Source organism: Petaurus breviceps, unplaced genomic scaffold (assembly GCF_028583685.1).
Source record: "Petaurus breviceps papuanus isolate PSGF00001 unplaced genomic scaffold, PetGlider_PUasm1.0 37, whole genome shotgun sequence".
Taxonomy (NCBI): domain Eukaryota; kingdom Metazoa; phylum Chordata; class Mammalia; order Diprotodontia; family Petauridae; genus Petaurus; species Petaurus breviceps.
This window is the reverse complement of record NW_027186296.1, coordinates 72,776,626-72,792,757: the sequence shown is the minus strand read 5'-3', so window position 1 is coordinate 72,792,757 and position 16,132 is coordinate 72,776,626. Positions and strand designations below refer to the sequence as shown.

General features: G+C 38.5%; 1 protein-coding gene across 5 annotated transcripts in view; it reads left to right on the top strand.

The window, feature by feature from the left end:
• ADAMTSL3 (ADAMTS like 3) overlaps positions 1-16,132 on the top strand; it is a 567,766-nt gene that overhangs the window by 457,665 nt on the left and 93,969 nt on the right. For all 5 annotated transcript variants that reach the window (XM_069098697.1, XM_069098694.1, XM_069098696.1 and 2 more), the window contains exons 18-20: positions 7,015-7,207; positions 7,318-7,497; positions 12,507-12,660. In XM_069098697.1, the coding sequence (XP_068954798.1) occupies positions 7,015-7,207; positions 7,318-7,497; positions 12,507-12,660 (527 nt within the window). The remainder of the gene's footprint in view (positions 1-7,014; positions 7,208-7,317; positions 7,498-12,506; positions 12,661-16,132) is intronic.

Sequence of the window (16,132 nt, the reverse complement as noted above, 5' to 3'; positions counted from 1 at the left end):
TGTTAAAAACAAGATCCAAAACTATTGTTTTTAAATGCACATCTGCGTTTATGTTCATGCATGTTCACACATTAACAGTGATGGTGATGATAATTAAAAGATATTAGGAAAAACTCATTATCGGTGTAGATTCTCTGTGCTGGAGAGCTAAGATAATGAAGAGTGGAAAAACTAAGAATTTGTTTAGTGAGTTTGAGTTGTCAGTATCTGTTTCTTATTTTGAGAAGTCAGAATTTTAGGGTAAAGATCCAGAAGGGTTGAAAATCCAGAGCAGGGTTGAACTTATTCTACACTGTGGGTCTTTGCTCATCAAGTCAAATCCGGATTTAATAAAGAGCCAGGAAATTGTTTCCTAATGATGATGAAGAACATTTTGATTCTGTACCTTGTAATAACTTGTTGGTTTCCTCTTATAGTTGCCTATGTGGAATATCCACCTCAAAACATCTCAGCACTAGACCTTGCAAGTTAACCTTCTCAGGAATTCCATACCCTGAAGCCCTGGAGCTAGGAATAATTGGGCAGTCAGAATGTGTTGATTTCTTTGGGAAACTGATATTTTGTTTTTGTACAGAGGGAAATATTATGCCTCATTTCAATGATGCAGATTTATAAACTTTTTCAAAGAGTGGGGATTTGATTGGGGAAAAAAAGGACATAGTAGAGACAAAGGTTGAAGCCAAAACAAAGGTAAGTTTACGGAAATGTTTGAGGTTCTAAAAATTTGTGGTTGTAGAAATAACAGGAACAGGGTGTTGGATAATATTTTCCATACAAATATTGACTAGCTCCAAGGGAAGTGGCTCTAAAACATCACCCAAGGGTAGGGCTCATTTCTGAGATTGTGTTGCACATCCAATGGTGCTGTTTTTACCCAAAGGCAGCTTTCTTTGCTTTCTTTGCTTCAGTTTTCTAAGGCTGGGGGTTGCATGTTTGATTCACCCTTGTGAACTATTTCCTGATGAAGACCATCACTGCCAAGTGTCTACCTCTTCCTGGGTTACGGTCTCTGGGATGGAGTCAGCTGCTTATAAAAACTTGTAGGTGATGTGGTATATGATGATTCCTGAGGGTCTGGGAGGAGGCCTTTTCTCAAACAGCCTCAGAAAAGGGATAGAGAAAGTCATCTGCCAGGTGGGAGGAGAACAAGAGGACTAGAATCTTCCCTGGTATTGCATATTAGTGTCTTGAGCCACTTGGAATAGTAAGCCAATAATAATTTAAAAAAATATTACCAGTTTCCCAAGTAAAAGAACTCCCTTACTCTTTCTATTCTTCTGACTGTCCTCTTTCTGGAAAAAAAAAATTAATGCCCTGCAAACACTCAAAATGGAAAAGATAAATTTAAATTGGATTGCTTAAATGTGTAACGGTCTTCCAGTGAATTTATTTGTAATCCCACTTTTATTAACATACCCTTGATTGTCTTAGAAAGAGAATGTCCAAGGCAACAAGTCAGGTAGGCGGCTGAAGGTAGGGGTTTGATATGCTTTGTAGATGAGGGTAGCGTACCATGTGAGCTCATGTAAGCTATATATGAAGTCATTGTCTCTCCTCTCTGCCATATTTCTCTTTCTCCATCACCTCTCAGGTGCTTTGGATATAGTAGGTACTTAATGAATAGTATTGGAACAAATTGAGAAAATGTTTTGATCAAGGTCTAGCGCTCATTGGAGGAGTCAGTCTTTATGGGATTTCTGCAGTTGATCCAGGGTCTACCCTCATCCAGGTCACCTGTTGGTTCTAGTTAAAAGACCTAAAGGGAGGGAAAAAACAAACAAACTGGCATCATCAAACAGTAAAGATGTTGGAACATACATTACAACCTCTTCATTTTACAGATAAGGAAAATGAAGTCTAGAATGATCAGGTGACTAGTTAAAAATCACATCTTACGTTAATGGTAGTATAAGGACTAGAACTCAGGTCCCCTGACTTTGTATGGTAGAATTGTAGCATTTTCTTGTTGTGAATGACTTTACAGAACATTTAGTTCAATGCCTTCTTTTCTACAGATGAGGAAACTAAAGTCCATAGAGGTAAAGTGACTTATCCAAGGTGAGACAGGGAGCAAAGGGCAGGACTAGGTCAGAGTCAGGTGCTCTGAATCCAAACCAAGCACTCTTCCTCTTGCACCAGATGGTCTCCAAGTCCCTAATGTGATTCTAAAAGAAGCTTGCTTGCTCAAAGAGCCCCAAGAGTGCCCTCGGGAAAAGCAGTGTGATAGTCTGAGTACCTTGACCACTTTCTTGATAGCGTTCACATCAGGAACTCAAGTAACATGGAAATAAACAAGAGATCGGAAATTTTGTCAGCATTGGGAACTACTAGTTTAAGGACTCTCCACCAAGGCATATCCCAACCCTTGTGAACTTCATAGGAAAATCCTAGAGTCCCTGGAGTCAGAGGTTAAGGTCATATAGCAAGTAAATTTCAAAAGGCATGACTTGACCCAGGGTCTTCCTGATTCCAACCCCAGCATTATGTCTACTGCATCATTTTTCCTCTTCTAAAAAAAAGATATTAATATTGGAATAATAGTGGTGGCTGACATATAACATTTTAAATTTTCCAGAGAACTTTAACCTATATTGTCTCTCTTAGTATGTTACAAATGTATTTCAGAGGCACTGTTAAAGAATAAGTTTGCTTTAGTAAGAGCTTATATTCTTGAAAGTTCCATTTGAGAGAATTAGCATTCTTAACAAAAATCCAGAGGCTCCTCAGAAATATGAGGGTCACATTTTCTGTCTGATCCTTTCAGTGATGTGGGACTTAATCTTTGGTGATAAAGATCCTCCTGCCAGTCATGTGTAATGACCGATGCATGTGATGTTAGGTACAGAAAAGCGGGAATGAAACTCCATTAGGGTAGATCTGTAAGTATGTAAAATTACTCTTTTTGTAGAGCCATAGATAACAGCTCTCATTTCTTTTTGTCTTCTTGACCCGTCCTTTGTTTTTATTACTATAGCTTATTTCTAACCTTTCTCAGAAGCCACTCTGATACCTAGGAGCGATTCCTGTTTCATGAGACAGGCACCCACAGCTGAAATCTCATTGAGGGAGCTAGGTAGCACAGTGGATAGGATAGAGTGCTTTGGCCTAGAGTCAGGAAAACTCATCTTCCTGAGTTCAAATTCAGCCTCAGACACTTACTACCTGTGTGATACTGAGCAAGTCATGTAACCCTGTTTGCATCAATTCCTCATCTGTAAGAATGAATGGAGAAGGAAATGGCAAAGCACTCTAGTATCTTTGCCAAGAAAACCCCAAATGGGGGTCCAACGAGAATTGAACACTACTGAAAAAGACTGAACAACAACTTGTTACCGGGAGTCAAATATAACTATACCAGACTTATTTAATCTAGTAAGAGACTGAGCAAGACTGTAGGGTTTTTGCCTTTGAATGCTGATGCTTAGTTTTGTACTCTTTATTGGCTTACCCAAGTGTGTGTGGAATACTTTATCTTAGAAATCATACCTTAAAAATAATCTGCATCTCAGATTATTGAATGTTCATTCAACTAAGCTTTTTTTATGATTTTACTGGCCTCCTATCAACCTAGAGAAGAACATGTGCCTAACAGGGGAGCCTGTTCTGTTCTATATTATATACCCTGTGTTTCTGAACAGAAATTCAAAGGGTGGAATGTCCTTACTTTTACAAATTGTTTTAGATTCCTGTCCTAACTTTATTATATTAGATGTATTTTTATATTTGAGTAGGATATTTAGGCTGCAAGGCCCAGCTTGTAACTCTTGTTACTCAACTGGATATGAAATTACTATTCAGATGCCTAGTAGCTTGGCTAAATTTTTCTTCATCCTCAGAATTTATCATGTTTAAAAATTACTCCATCAAATCATAAAATCTTAGACTTGCAAGTAACATGAGAGGGCTTACCAAGTGTGACCTCTTCAGCAGTGTATGAATCCTTTCTGTGATATCCACAATCAATAAGCATTTTTAAATGCTAGTCATATGCCAGGCATTGTGATAGGTATGGGATATAGATATGAGGGAAAAAAGGAAATACCACTTCCGCATTCTTAGAAAGAATCATCCAGTCTTTCTCCACCAACTCCATTGTTGCTCACTTATCACACAAGGCATCCTGTTCATTTCTTGAAAAATCTTCCCCATCTGGGGATAAAATCTCCCTTCCAATTATTTTGCCCATTGATTATAATTCTGCCATCTGGAACTCCACAGAGTAAGTGTCATCTACCACTCTGTCATTACTTGAAGACAGTTATTCAGTGCTCGAAGGGGTGAGGAACCTTCGGCCTTGAGGGCTTTGTTCTGTGAAGTTTGGATTCAGTCAGAGGGTTGCACTTGAGGGCCATGTGTGGCCTCGGGGCTGCACACCCCTCACACATTCCTCTCTTCTTTCAGCCCGTCTTCACATGACATTTTCTGGTAGCATTACCGCCTTGGATACCGTCTTTTGGACATGCTTCCATCTGTCGATGTTCTTCTGTTAATGTGGCACCCAAAGCTAAATGCACAATCTAATTAAAGTCCATCCTCCCCTATCCCAGATGCTACATTTATTCTTGCAGTCTAAAATCTCCTTATTCTTTTGACTGTTGAGTCAATGTTTAGTGCAGATTCAACTAAAGCCACCAGATCTTTTTCCCATCTGGCACCCTCTAATCATATCCACCCACCCTTCCTTGTGTTGTACTTATCTTTCTCATGTACAGCCTTGTCAGATATCTTACCTTTATCCCACAGCCAGCATATATGGAATTGCATATGTAACTCATTTAAGAGTCTTTTCATTTTCCCCCTCAGAAAAAAATTCTTCCCTGTGCTAGAAGTTTGTCTACCAAGCCAGAAACAATCTCTCCCTCCTTTGAACTCCAGTAACATTTTGTTGGCATGCCTTAAGCACTCTTTTCACATTTTATCTTTTATTCTAGTTATTTGTAAATATATCTTATCCCTCCTCATAAACTGTAAGCTCCTGGAAGGCAGGAATTATATCTTATTTCTTTTGCTTGCCCTGTAGTGTCTAAAGAAATGTCCTATTCATTGCAGATACACAACAAATGTTTCTTAAACTCCTAGACTGATTCTTTTATGAAGGTAAAATAGGCCATCTTTTGCCTCAGTTCTTAGCTACTGTTTAATTATTAAATGGGCATTGCCTCAGACAAACTGAGACATGGAAAAGACCTTAATTTTAAAAGGTCAAGGTCCCTTACTGCATCCCGCGTCATCCTGTAAGACCTAAGTCTTGCCACTGGACTTTGGAGACAAGAGTGAGGCTGATGACAGTGCAGCTCTGCCTCACTGAAATCCAATTCACTTGCAAGTCAAAACATCACCCTCTTTATATCATTGGTCCTCTTTGAGAATAAAGGACAAGCAATGACAGCAAACGACAACAAAGTATGGCAAGTGCCAATTTAACAGAGCTCTTTATTTTAGTTGCCTGCAGACAACTTTCTAGTTCTGTAGGCTTCCTCTCTCTATGGATATTAGCTACGTGATTTCCACACAAAATACTAAAGAAATTCTCTTATACTTTGCATTGAATATGAAAATAGGTTCATCCAACTAAAATATAGTTTAGCATTTTGAATCTAGATACATATAAGCGTCTACTTTGTTTTTGTTTCTAATAAAGAAATATAATTTCTTGCCATTCACTTGTGAATCTCCAGGTCAAAAAACTAGACAGATGTTAGGATTCTAGGATTTAGAGCTAGAAAGGGCTTTGGTCGCCATCCGATCAAACCTTTCCATGTTATAAAAAAGAAAACTAAAGAAGTAGATTCCATTTTCCCTCTAATTGTAAAAATCCCTCTACTCCAAAACCCTCTCTGCCCTGTTGCATTTTAGTAAGCAGAATAATGAGAAAAATATGCTCATAATACCTTTGTGGATGAATGGATGCTACTGCCAATCTCCTCAATACTCCCAGCCTATAGAAGCTTAGTTGGGAAGGTGGAAACCTCTAGATTATAAATCACCAAAAGAATTCTCACAAGCCACTGCATCTTTCCTTCTCTTTCAATATTGGCCCTGTAGTGAAGGTCAAAATGCATCCTGCTTTAGGACAGGACCTGTCCAAAGTGGACAGAAATTGTGATGATAGCTAGCTTTCCATCAAAATCATTCTCATTGCATAGCATTTAGAGTTTGTTCGGGGGAGCAAATATTTAATCAAATATATATGAATGCCATTCCTTAAAATTTTATTTATCATTCTAAAAATTAACACTACAGCATTTTTTGGGGAAACGAGAGTCCTTGGGAAATAACAGAAAAAAACAAACTGTTTTTCTCCCGAATCTTTCCGTTTGTTTTTTTTTCCCCAGGCCTTCACATCTCTATTGCCAGTTTCCCCTCCTTGGATTATGCTTGGTAAGCAGCTGTCCTGGTTTTTCTGTTTATTTGCAAATAACTTTTAAAAATATATTTCGTAAAAAAAATTTCATTTGCCCAAGGTTTTATCTGAAGTAAATCACATTGATCTAATTAATGCTTTATTTATGATCTTCCCAGAGGAGGAGAATAGTTTTGGAGTAATCTAGGTGAATTAATACAGGTACCTGAATGATTTCCTGAAATGGGCTTTTTAAGCATTTAAAATTGCTTTTAACAATCATACGCATCATCTTCATCTTTGTGTTCTTTTCAAAAGGAAACAAAAGCTTCACTAATCGTAGGCTAACCAATCAGGACTTGGTGGACAGCCTTGTGTTTTTCTTTTGTCTTTCTGAAGAGCCCTCCTAAATGGATGGGATTCTTCATTGAGAAGCATCATGGACGTTTCTTGTGTTAAAAACAGTCATTCTGTATTTTGTGTTTGTGTGTGTGCGTGCTACTTTTATGTATTGAGATTTTTGTGACTCTTGAGATTTTGCCCTGAGGATGAAGTGTGACAGGCAGGTAAATAGAGATCTGAAATCAGGAGAACTCCCAACTCACTATTGCCCCAGGCATTTGAGCACCATTTCCTAGAACATGGCTGTGTCCTTTTATGTTTTGGCACAGGTGGCAAACAGGGTCCTGGAGACCATGCTCCGCAACTTGTGGTGTGGGAATACAGACAAGAGACGTGTACTGCCTGCAATCCGGGGAGCCCATTGTCCCTTCTGAAGAATGCAAAGATGAAAAGCCTCATGTTTTGCAAGCTTGCAATCAGTTTGACTGTCCCCCTGGCTGGCACATAGAAGAATGGCAACAGGTACAGCAGCAGACCCTTCCCAAGATGCAGGGTGGTTACTCCACACGAAAAGACAAATACAAAGTTAGTGATGCTGGCCTTACCCATTTTCCCCTGCCCCTCTCTCTCAGTGTTCTAGGACCTGTGGTGGAGGAACTCAGTATCGGAGAGTGACCTGTAGGCAGCTGCTGACGGATGGCAGCTTTCTGAACCTGTCAGATGAGTTGTGCCAAGAACCTAGAGCATCATCCCATAAGTCTTGTGCCAGAACTGACTGTCCACCTCAGTTAGTTTTAGGAGATTGGTCCAAGGTTAGTGGCCTATACAGAGTTAAGAGGATTTTTATACTGTATTTTTGCATGAATATTCCAAGGAAATCCTAAAAACAAAACCAAAAAGGCTTAGTAGCATTTTGTACAAAGAGGAATTCTGCTTTGTGATGTTAAATAAGCATGTTTCTTTATCACTTGAAGATTGCAACTCATATTCCTTTCAACTACCTGGTGAGATTGACAGTGGAAATATTGTTTCTTTTTTACAGGTGGGGAAACTGAGGTCCAGAAAGGTTAGGTGACTTGCCCAGGGTCATAAAGCTAGTAAGAGTCCTAGACAGGATTTGAACATTTGTTATTCTGAGAGCAGGGCACTGAGAGAGTTGGGAGACAAGGCAGGGAATATCTCCCTCCCTTCACCCCAGGGTAGTAAGGTCTTTAGGAAAATGCTGCATAATTGTGTCTCTGGATGCAGTTCCAAGAAACCCAGTTCAGGTATGGCTTAGAGTAGATCACTTCTGAGATCCTTTCAAACTGTGTGATTCCATGATTTATCAGCTGGTTCTCTGGCTTTGTTTTAAGGGTCTCCCCAACTCCTTTCTAATTACTTCCCTTAGGCAGTATCTGAATGAGAGATTCAGAAAGAGTCAGTAACCTGATTTTTCAAAGGCAGCAGATTATTTTACAACACACAAAGAGTTCACTCACTCTATATCATAAATTTAAAACAAACCAGCAGGTACCATGAAATGCCTCTATATAGTAGAAAAAACACTGGACGAGGAGGTCAGAAATCTGGGTCCTAGTCCCATCCCAGCCCTTATCACTCATCAGTTTTGTTTATTTTACTCATGTAGGCCTCAGTTTCTCTCAGCAAAATAAGGGAGTTATGATCTTTAAGGTTCTTTGTGGTGTTAATGTTGAGCAATCTGAGACCTCATTCCATAGCAATCCGTTTGTGTGACATTGTTCTCACCAACTAATTCCTCTTGTCTATTCAAATCTAACTTTTCTTTGAAAGCCCAACTTAAGTACAGTTTTCCCTGAAGTTTTCTATGTTCGCTCTAACTCTAATTCATTCTTATTTTCTTTGAGTTTCTTTAGCTCTTGTGTCTATAACTCCTCATTTTAGCACTCATAGTGTATGATCTGAATTGATAGTTACTGTCTTGAGTACGTGCTTTGTCTTCCCAACTAGACTGTAGGTACTGAGTAGAGAGCACGCCTTTCCCTGTCTTTTGTGACCAGCACAGGAATTTGTACAGTGCTGGACAAGATGGGGGTTATTTCAACAAGCAAATGTTGAATTAAACTGCATTTCACCAGGTTGAAGTGAAACCTAATTGTCTTGTGAGCCACTTAACAAAAGGAGATTTTGTGCACAGAGGCAAAGTGTGCTAATGGCCTGATTCTCCATAATGACCTGTGGTCTTGGTTCATGGGCTTCAGTTCTTCTGTTGATCAAGAAGTCAGGAAATGTACTGAAGTCATTTGTGAAGTCCTTTGCAGGTGCAAAGTGCATCCTAAGCATGAACTAAGAAGATATATTCGGGACAGAGCTCCAACCTGCTCATGCAAGGGAGTAAATCACTTTTGGAATGGAATTTAGGCTGCAGACTTTTATATTGAAAGAAGCAATTGAAAGCAAACAAAAAAGGCTCTTAACCTACCTGAGTTTTTGGTAGGACTGGCTGGTTGCCAAGGCAACAAAATTCATTAAGGTACAAAGTGAGCACCCAGGTCAGCCTAACCCCATCAAGACACTCTACCAGGGTCCAACCACAGACCACATTTCTGTGTGAGACCATTAATAGGGTGTGAGCAAGGGAATTGTATACACATGATTTCAATTTCAACTTCTCTTTCAAAAACAAAATCCTTACTGGGGTTCAGAAACAACAGGATGCATATGCAGCTAGTAGGAAAGGAATTTCACATTTTTTTAGCATTCCCATTTTCTCTTTTCTGTTGAAATTTCCTCTTATTTTGAAGTCATTTTTTTTCTTCTTTCTTTGGCATAGAGCTTGACACCTAATTGCTGCCTGTGCCTAAGGCTGGGTGGGTGCCTGCCAAATACATGTGCCAAGGGATTTCTCACCTTAAAGGCAGCTAGCTATTCATTGTAGCTTCTGAATAGCTCCATTGCAAGATTCTAGCTAACAATCTAGACCTGTGCATTCACAGGTTAAGAAACAGCTAGTGAGAGTCTACCCTTCCTTCTAGCCATGACCCTTCCCCGCCTGTGATCACCCTACACTCACTGAAATAGGCTTAATATGCCAAAAGTTTCTTAGAATGCTAGCATTAGAACATCTAACTCAGCCCCCTCATCATTCAGCTGAGGAAACCTCATCCCAGGAAGGGACAGCAGGGTGAACCCAGTGGGGAATAATATACCCAAGGCCATACGTTTCAACTTTATTTCTTCCCGCATTGGTAAGGAATCTGGGAACTTGAACCAGTACTAATAATAACTCACATTTCTATAGCACTTTACAGATTATAAAGTTTCTACCCAATAGCCTTGTGAGATAGGTAAGGCAAGTGTTGTTACTTCTGCTTTATGGATGAGGAAACTGGAGGTCAAATTAGTTAATTGATTTATGCAAGCTCATAGAGGCAAGATAGAATCCCAGGTCACTAAACTTTGTGTATCTTCTAAAAAAGAGAAATAAATGTCACTTTCCAGTTTCTAGATTAGTTTCTGGAGTTAATAGATGATTGCCTATGTGCACTGCATTTATTTCCTCACCACCTATAAGAGGCAGTATGGTAGAAGGTGTTCTAGATTTGGAATCACAGGACAGGTTTGAATACCAATGCTACCCCTCACTGCCTGTGTGACCTTGAGCAAGTCACTTATCTAGGCCTCAGTTCTTCATCTGTAAAAGGAGGGGGTTGGACTAGATGGTCACTGAGGTTCCTTCCGGCTCTAAATCTAATCTGACCATTTCCTCCCTTGATGTCTATACCTTCCACTCTTGCCCTAATAAAACTCCCACCTTATTCTTTTCACCTCTAGTGAATTTGTTCTTCTCCTATCCAGCTGCCTTTTTAAAATCTTTATCTCCATTACCTTTTTGAAGAATTTGGCATTGCTGACCATCTCTCACTCGCTCCTTTTGCTCTCTCTTCTCTACTGGTCTGAGTCCCTTTCTCTAGCTTTTCCTGTCTACTCCCAGGAGGTTTTCCAGAGGCTCCGTCTTCCTATTCTTCCTGAGTCAGCCCTGAGTCTTTGGCAATTGCTGTCACTTCTGTGCTTATTATCTCTATCTCTGATTTAAATAGAGACCACTTGTCACTATTTCTGGCTTTTTCATGTGTTTATATCCAGACAGGAAGCTCCCAGAGATCATGGACCATGCCTTATGTTTACTTTATATGTTCCTCATTGACTAGCAAGGCATTAAACATGTATTTGGAACAGGGTCTGGACCAGTGATTTCATTGGTATAGGGAACAACCAGAAAGAAAATTCACTTTACCTATACAGGTCAACACTTAGAGAACGGCCTAATTAGAACAGCAGTTCTTAAAATGTTGTCCAGGAAACCTACACAGACATTCCACACAGATACACACATGCACCCTCTTGTAGGGGCCTATGGGTTTAAAACTATTTTCATAATAATACTGACATTTTAATATCTAATATAGTAAATGCTGGTGGATAAATCCCACATAAACAAAAGCTCTTCAGAATTCTCAATAATTTTTAAGAATGTAAAGAGCCCCAGAAGTTACAGTTTGTGAATCTCTGGCATAGAGCCCTGAGAAAATAATAGTCATCAAAAGAGTATAACAATAAATATAATAATTATAATAAATAGCAACGATAAAACACTTATATAGTGCTTTGATATTTGTGAAACACCTAACATATATTATTTCATTGAATTGTTACAACGCTCTGAGTATCTTCATCCTTATTCTATAAATAAGGAAATTGAGTCTGGTAGAGGTTATACAGCTAGTATCTGAGACAGGATTTGAACTCAGGCCTTCCTCACTCCAAGCCCAGTGTGCCATCCACTATACCACATAGCTGCCTTACAGGTTAAGTGATTTGTCCAGGCTCACATAGCCAGTAAATGCCAGAAGTGGTACTTGAGCCCAGGCAGGTGCAAGCCCTGATCTTTATCTACTGCTTGCTGCTACTAAAAAGTTGAATTGTTACTGAACAAATGCTGAGGCTTATAAAAGCCACCCTGTTCTTTATAATCTATCCATCCACTATAAGAAGCAGCTACTTTTCCCTATACTTTCATTGAAGAAAGAATCACAGACTTTTAGGTTGAAAAAGGTTTTAATTATGCTCTGATTTCAAAGCCTTTGTCTTCCAGGTACGGAGACTATAGTCCAGAGGTGAAATGATGGTGTGTGATTTGTCATCAGGACAATTTGGATTTAAATCGCTACTTAGACCCTTCCTGACTTTGTGACTCTGGGCTATTAACCTCTGTTGTTTAAACCCTCTCAGCCTCCATTTCTTTCCTCATCTGTGGGATGAGAGGAGTAATAGTATTATTACAGGGTCAGTGAGGCTATTGTGTGGAGTAAGTGAAGCTTAAATAATATATGTAAAGCAATTTGCAAAGCTTAAAGTGCTATATAAACTCAATTGGTATTATTATTGTTACCTTAATAGTGATGCACAGAGGCAGAGCTAAGGTCTCTTAACTCCACATACATTGATCTTGATGCCATTCTGTCTCCATAAGAAAGAATTAAAACCCTTTGGTTGCCATCTTGAGTAAAATGACCCTTCAGTTACTTGAATGCACTTAGTTTAAAAATAATTAGAAGACAATTATTACTATGTACAAGGTGATTCCCATGACAAATGCCATTACAAGGAAAAAAAGTTATGAACTTCTGAGTAACAAAAATCCAGGAAGTGGATTTTTTTTCACTCACTTGAAGCCCTACATTTGTGAAATTCCTATACATCTCTAGAGTTTATACCTCCCGTGGAATTCACTGTAATTGAGTTTGACATGGACCAGATTGGAATCTTACTTGACTCCATTGCATCATCCCTTTTACAGTGTTCTGTAAGTTGTGGTGTTGGGATTCAGAGAAGGAAGCCCATCTGTCAAAAGCTGACCTCCAAAGGTCGCAACATCACGCTCAGTGGGTCACTGTGCAGGGGTCGGTTGCATGCCCCTCTTGTAAGGTCTTGCCGGATGTCGATGTGTAATAGTAAGTATAGAGCTATCATGTCTTCGAATGAAATATTTAGCCTATTGATGTGAATTATTCTCTGAATGTTAAATTATAAACTTGTATAACTACCAAATGATTTTTTTTTCTTGTGATATCAGCATGTTTCTTATCAGTGGGTGAACCAACCTGGTCAAAGTTGAGAACATTCTGTGCTAATGAAGTCTATAATGCTGAAGTCTATTATTTAGCTTTCTTCTCTTTTCTTCCACTTACAATTTCTGCCTTTTGGATTTTGTTTTTATTTTTTCCCGTTTTTAGACTTGTACCCGTCCCCCTAGAATGTTTCCTTTCTTCCTGTTTTTCTAACATTTGATGTTTATGAATGTTAATTATGTAACTGATGTTGAAACTTTTCCTATTTTCACTTCATAGGATTTAGTGTTCGAAGGGACCAAGAGAGTAACTAGATCAACTCTCATTTTGTAGAAGAGGCCTAGAGGAATAAGAGTGATTTACCCAAACCCCACAGGCAATAAAGAGCAAAGCTGGCATTAGAACTCAATTCCTTTAGCTCCAAATTCAAAAACATTTTACCATTATACTCATAACATCTTTATATTTGTGTGATTAAGAGAAAACCAAAAGTTTAATGTTTTTATTAACAATGGACCAAAAATCAGAATTGAGTTAAAAAGTGAAATGTTCCTACATTTAAAAAAATACAAATTTAATTTGAACAGCTCTTCAGTTAAATAAGATAATAAATTCATTATAACTTATTAGAGAGATATAAAGTACTGCTCCTTCCAAATGCTTAAAGCTATAACAAAGCTCTAAATCCATGTATATTTCAAGTGAGGTTATTTGGGTTTAATGCCTAGAATTTAATAATTAAGAAAAAGGATGATCCTGGGAATATATTACTCTGCAGAAGTCAACAGTTTCTTAGTTCTCTTCCTCACCCTCCTACTTCTTTGATGCCTTATATCTTAATCTGCAAAAAAATAAAATGGGTTTAATTATATCAAGGTCCTTTGTGGAGAATACTATTAAGAAAAAATAATTATAGAAAGAATTTAGTCTAATAAGATGAAAGGTTTGGTTAATGCTATCTAAAATCATCTGTCTATACATAGCTTTCTCAGTCATTCAAAAAAACAAAATAAGAAATATGATAATTATTGATTCATGCATCATTTGAAATTTCTTTTATTGCACTTCTTTTAAGTTGACATTCCAAAAGTCTGAGGTTCCAAACATCACTTAAATAAAGCCCCAAGGAATTCTGGAATGTCCTTGGCATATGGTATAATAGAATATTTTGAGCTGCATATTTATCTGAATTTTATTAATTGTGGATAGTTACATAGCTGTGTGGCTAGTCTGTAAACTGCTTCGAGGGGAGTCATGTTAAAGTAACACTGGCAGCTTCCACTAAAATAATATCAGGACAACATGTGGGAATCTGTAGTAGTTATTAGGGCATGAAATGATGTGCAGGGAGAAATTATAAATTAGGCAAAAAAAAACCCTAAGTAAATGCCTATGCAAACTGTAATCCTTCTTCAGCTTTGCAAACCATCCTCATCATGGAGTCAGACAAAAATGTGCAGTCACTGTCCAGAGAGAATACCATGCTGCCATTCTCATCCCTTCAACACTGCCCCAACTTCCCCAGCAGATCAGATTTGATCAACAGACCCTCTTCTTGTGCAAACATAGCAGCTCTACTAAAATTAGCTTTGTAGGTCACAACTAGATGAAGTAGACACCTTGACAAGCTTTAGGGCTTAATTCCTTGTCAAATACTTGATGTAAACAGAACCATAACGAAAGATAATAAACTATTTAAATCCAAGAGATCACAATTTCTTTACTACAGGTGCCCTTAATCATTTTTTTTCCTGAGAAACTGTACTTTTCTTTCCCAAAAACCTCCAGGTCATGGGAATTAGATCTAGGAGGGACCTTAGAAATTCATCTGGTTCAACCCTTTCATTGTACAAATAGGGAAACTAAGGCCCAGAGATGGAAGTAATGTTCCCTAAGTCAATCAGGATTCAAGCTGATGCCAGACCCACTGCTAATTCCATCCCATCACACTGTGTCCCAGGGGGCAACACCTGGGTCTGAAATTAAAGTATCTAAAGGACAGTAAAGAAAAAAAATAAAGGACAGTAAAGGATTGGATCCTGTGAACAACGTTCTTGGGTTGGAGCAGGGGTATCCCTTTCTGCAGGGTGTTTTAGCAAACTATGGCAGAAAAGGAATTGAAGAGCCAACTTTGAAGAACTCCCATGAAAAGTTTTATAACTCTCCTGTTTGAAAGACTTACATGTACTGATACATAGTGAGCAGAACCAGGAGAATGTCATACATAGTAACAGCAATATTGTTCAATGAAGAACTGTGAATGACTTATCTATTCTCAGCAATACAATGATCCAAGATAGTCCCAAAGGACTAATGATGAAGCATACTGTCCACCTCCAGAAAAAGAACTGATACTGTTTGAATACAGACTGAAGCATGCTATTTTTCACTTTCTTTCATTATTCTCTTTCATTCTAGTCTTCTTGTACAAAATGACTAATACGGAAACATCTTATATGATTGCATGTGTATAACTTATATCTGATTGCTTACTGTCTTAGGGACAGCAGAGGGGAGGGGAAGTATAGAATTTGGAAATCAAAACTTTAAATAAAACTGTTTAAAAACATTTCCTTGGAGGCAGCTAGGTGGTGCAGTGGAGGACTTGAGTTCAAATTTGACCTCAGACACTTAACACGAAAATTAGCTGTGTAACCTTGGGCAAGTCACTTAACCCCAATTGCCCTCCAAAAAGCAAAAGATTAAAACAAAAAACATTTCCTGATTGATCCCAAGTATTGGTTGAACAGCATCCCTTTTCTGCCGTAATCAGGATTTCAGCTATTTTAGACCTGAGACTCTTCCATTACAACAAATGTACTGGACTGTAATTAAAAAGAAAACAAAACAAAAACTACTATATCAGTGCCTACTCTAATTTGTATCTTATAAAATGATTAATTTGAAAGCCATGCAAGTGGATAGAACTGTTTACTTAGGAACTGAGTAATTGAGGCCAAGATAATCCCATGAGTCAGAACACATTTCCCCTAACCATAAAATAACCACTGTAAGCATTTTGTATCTACTGAGCCCTAGAGGCATTTAGCTTTCTGTCTCCTCCACCCAGTGTTTTGTAGTATCACTTGCATGTGTTCAGTGAGTCTTCTGAGGTTTTCCATTGCTGAAGGAGTGCATAGGACTTGAAATATCTCCAAACATGTAGAGATGTACATTTAGCCTGGAGGTTATGCCAGCTGTCTTTGTGTATTTGCAGAGTTGTCATGTGGGGGATGGATTAGCATTGTAGAATCAGGAATAGTGGGTAGAAGTTGCAGGAAGCAGATTTGGGCCTGATGTAAGAAAAATCTCCCCGACATTTAGAGTTCCGCAAAGTGGAATAGGCTTCCCTAAG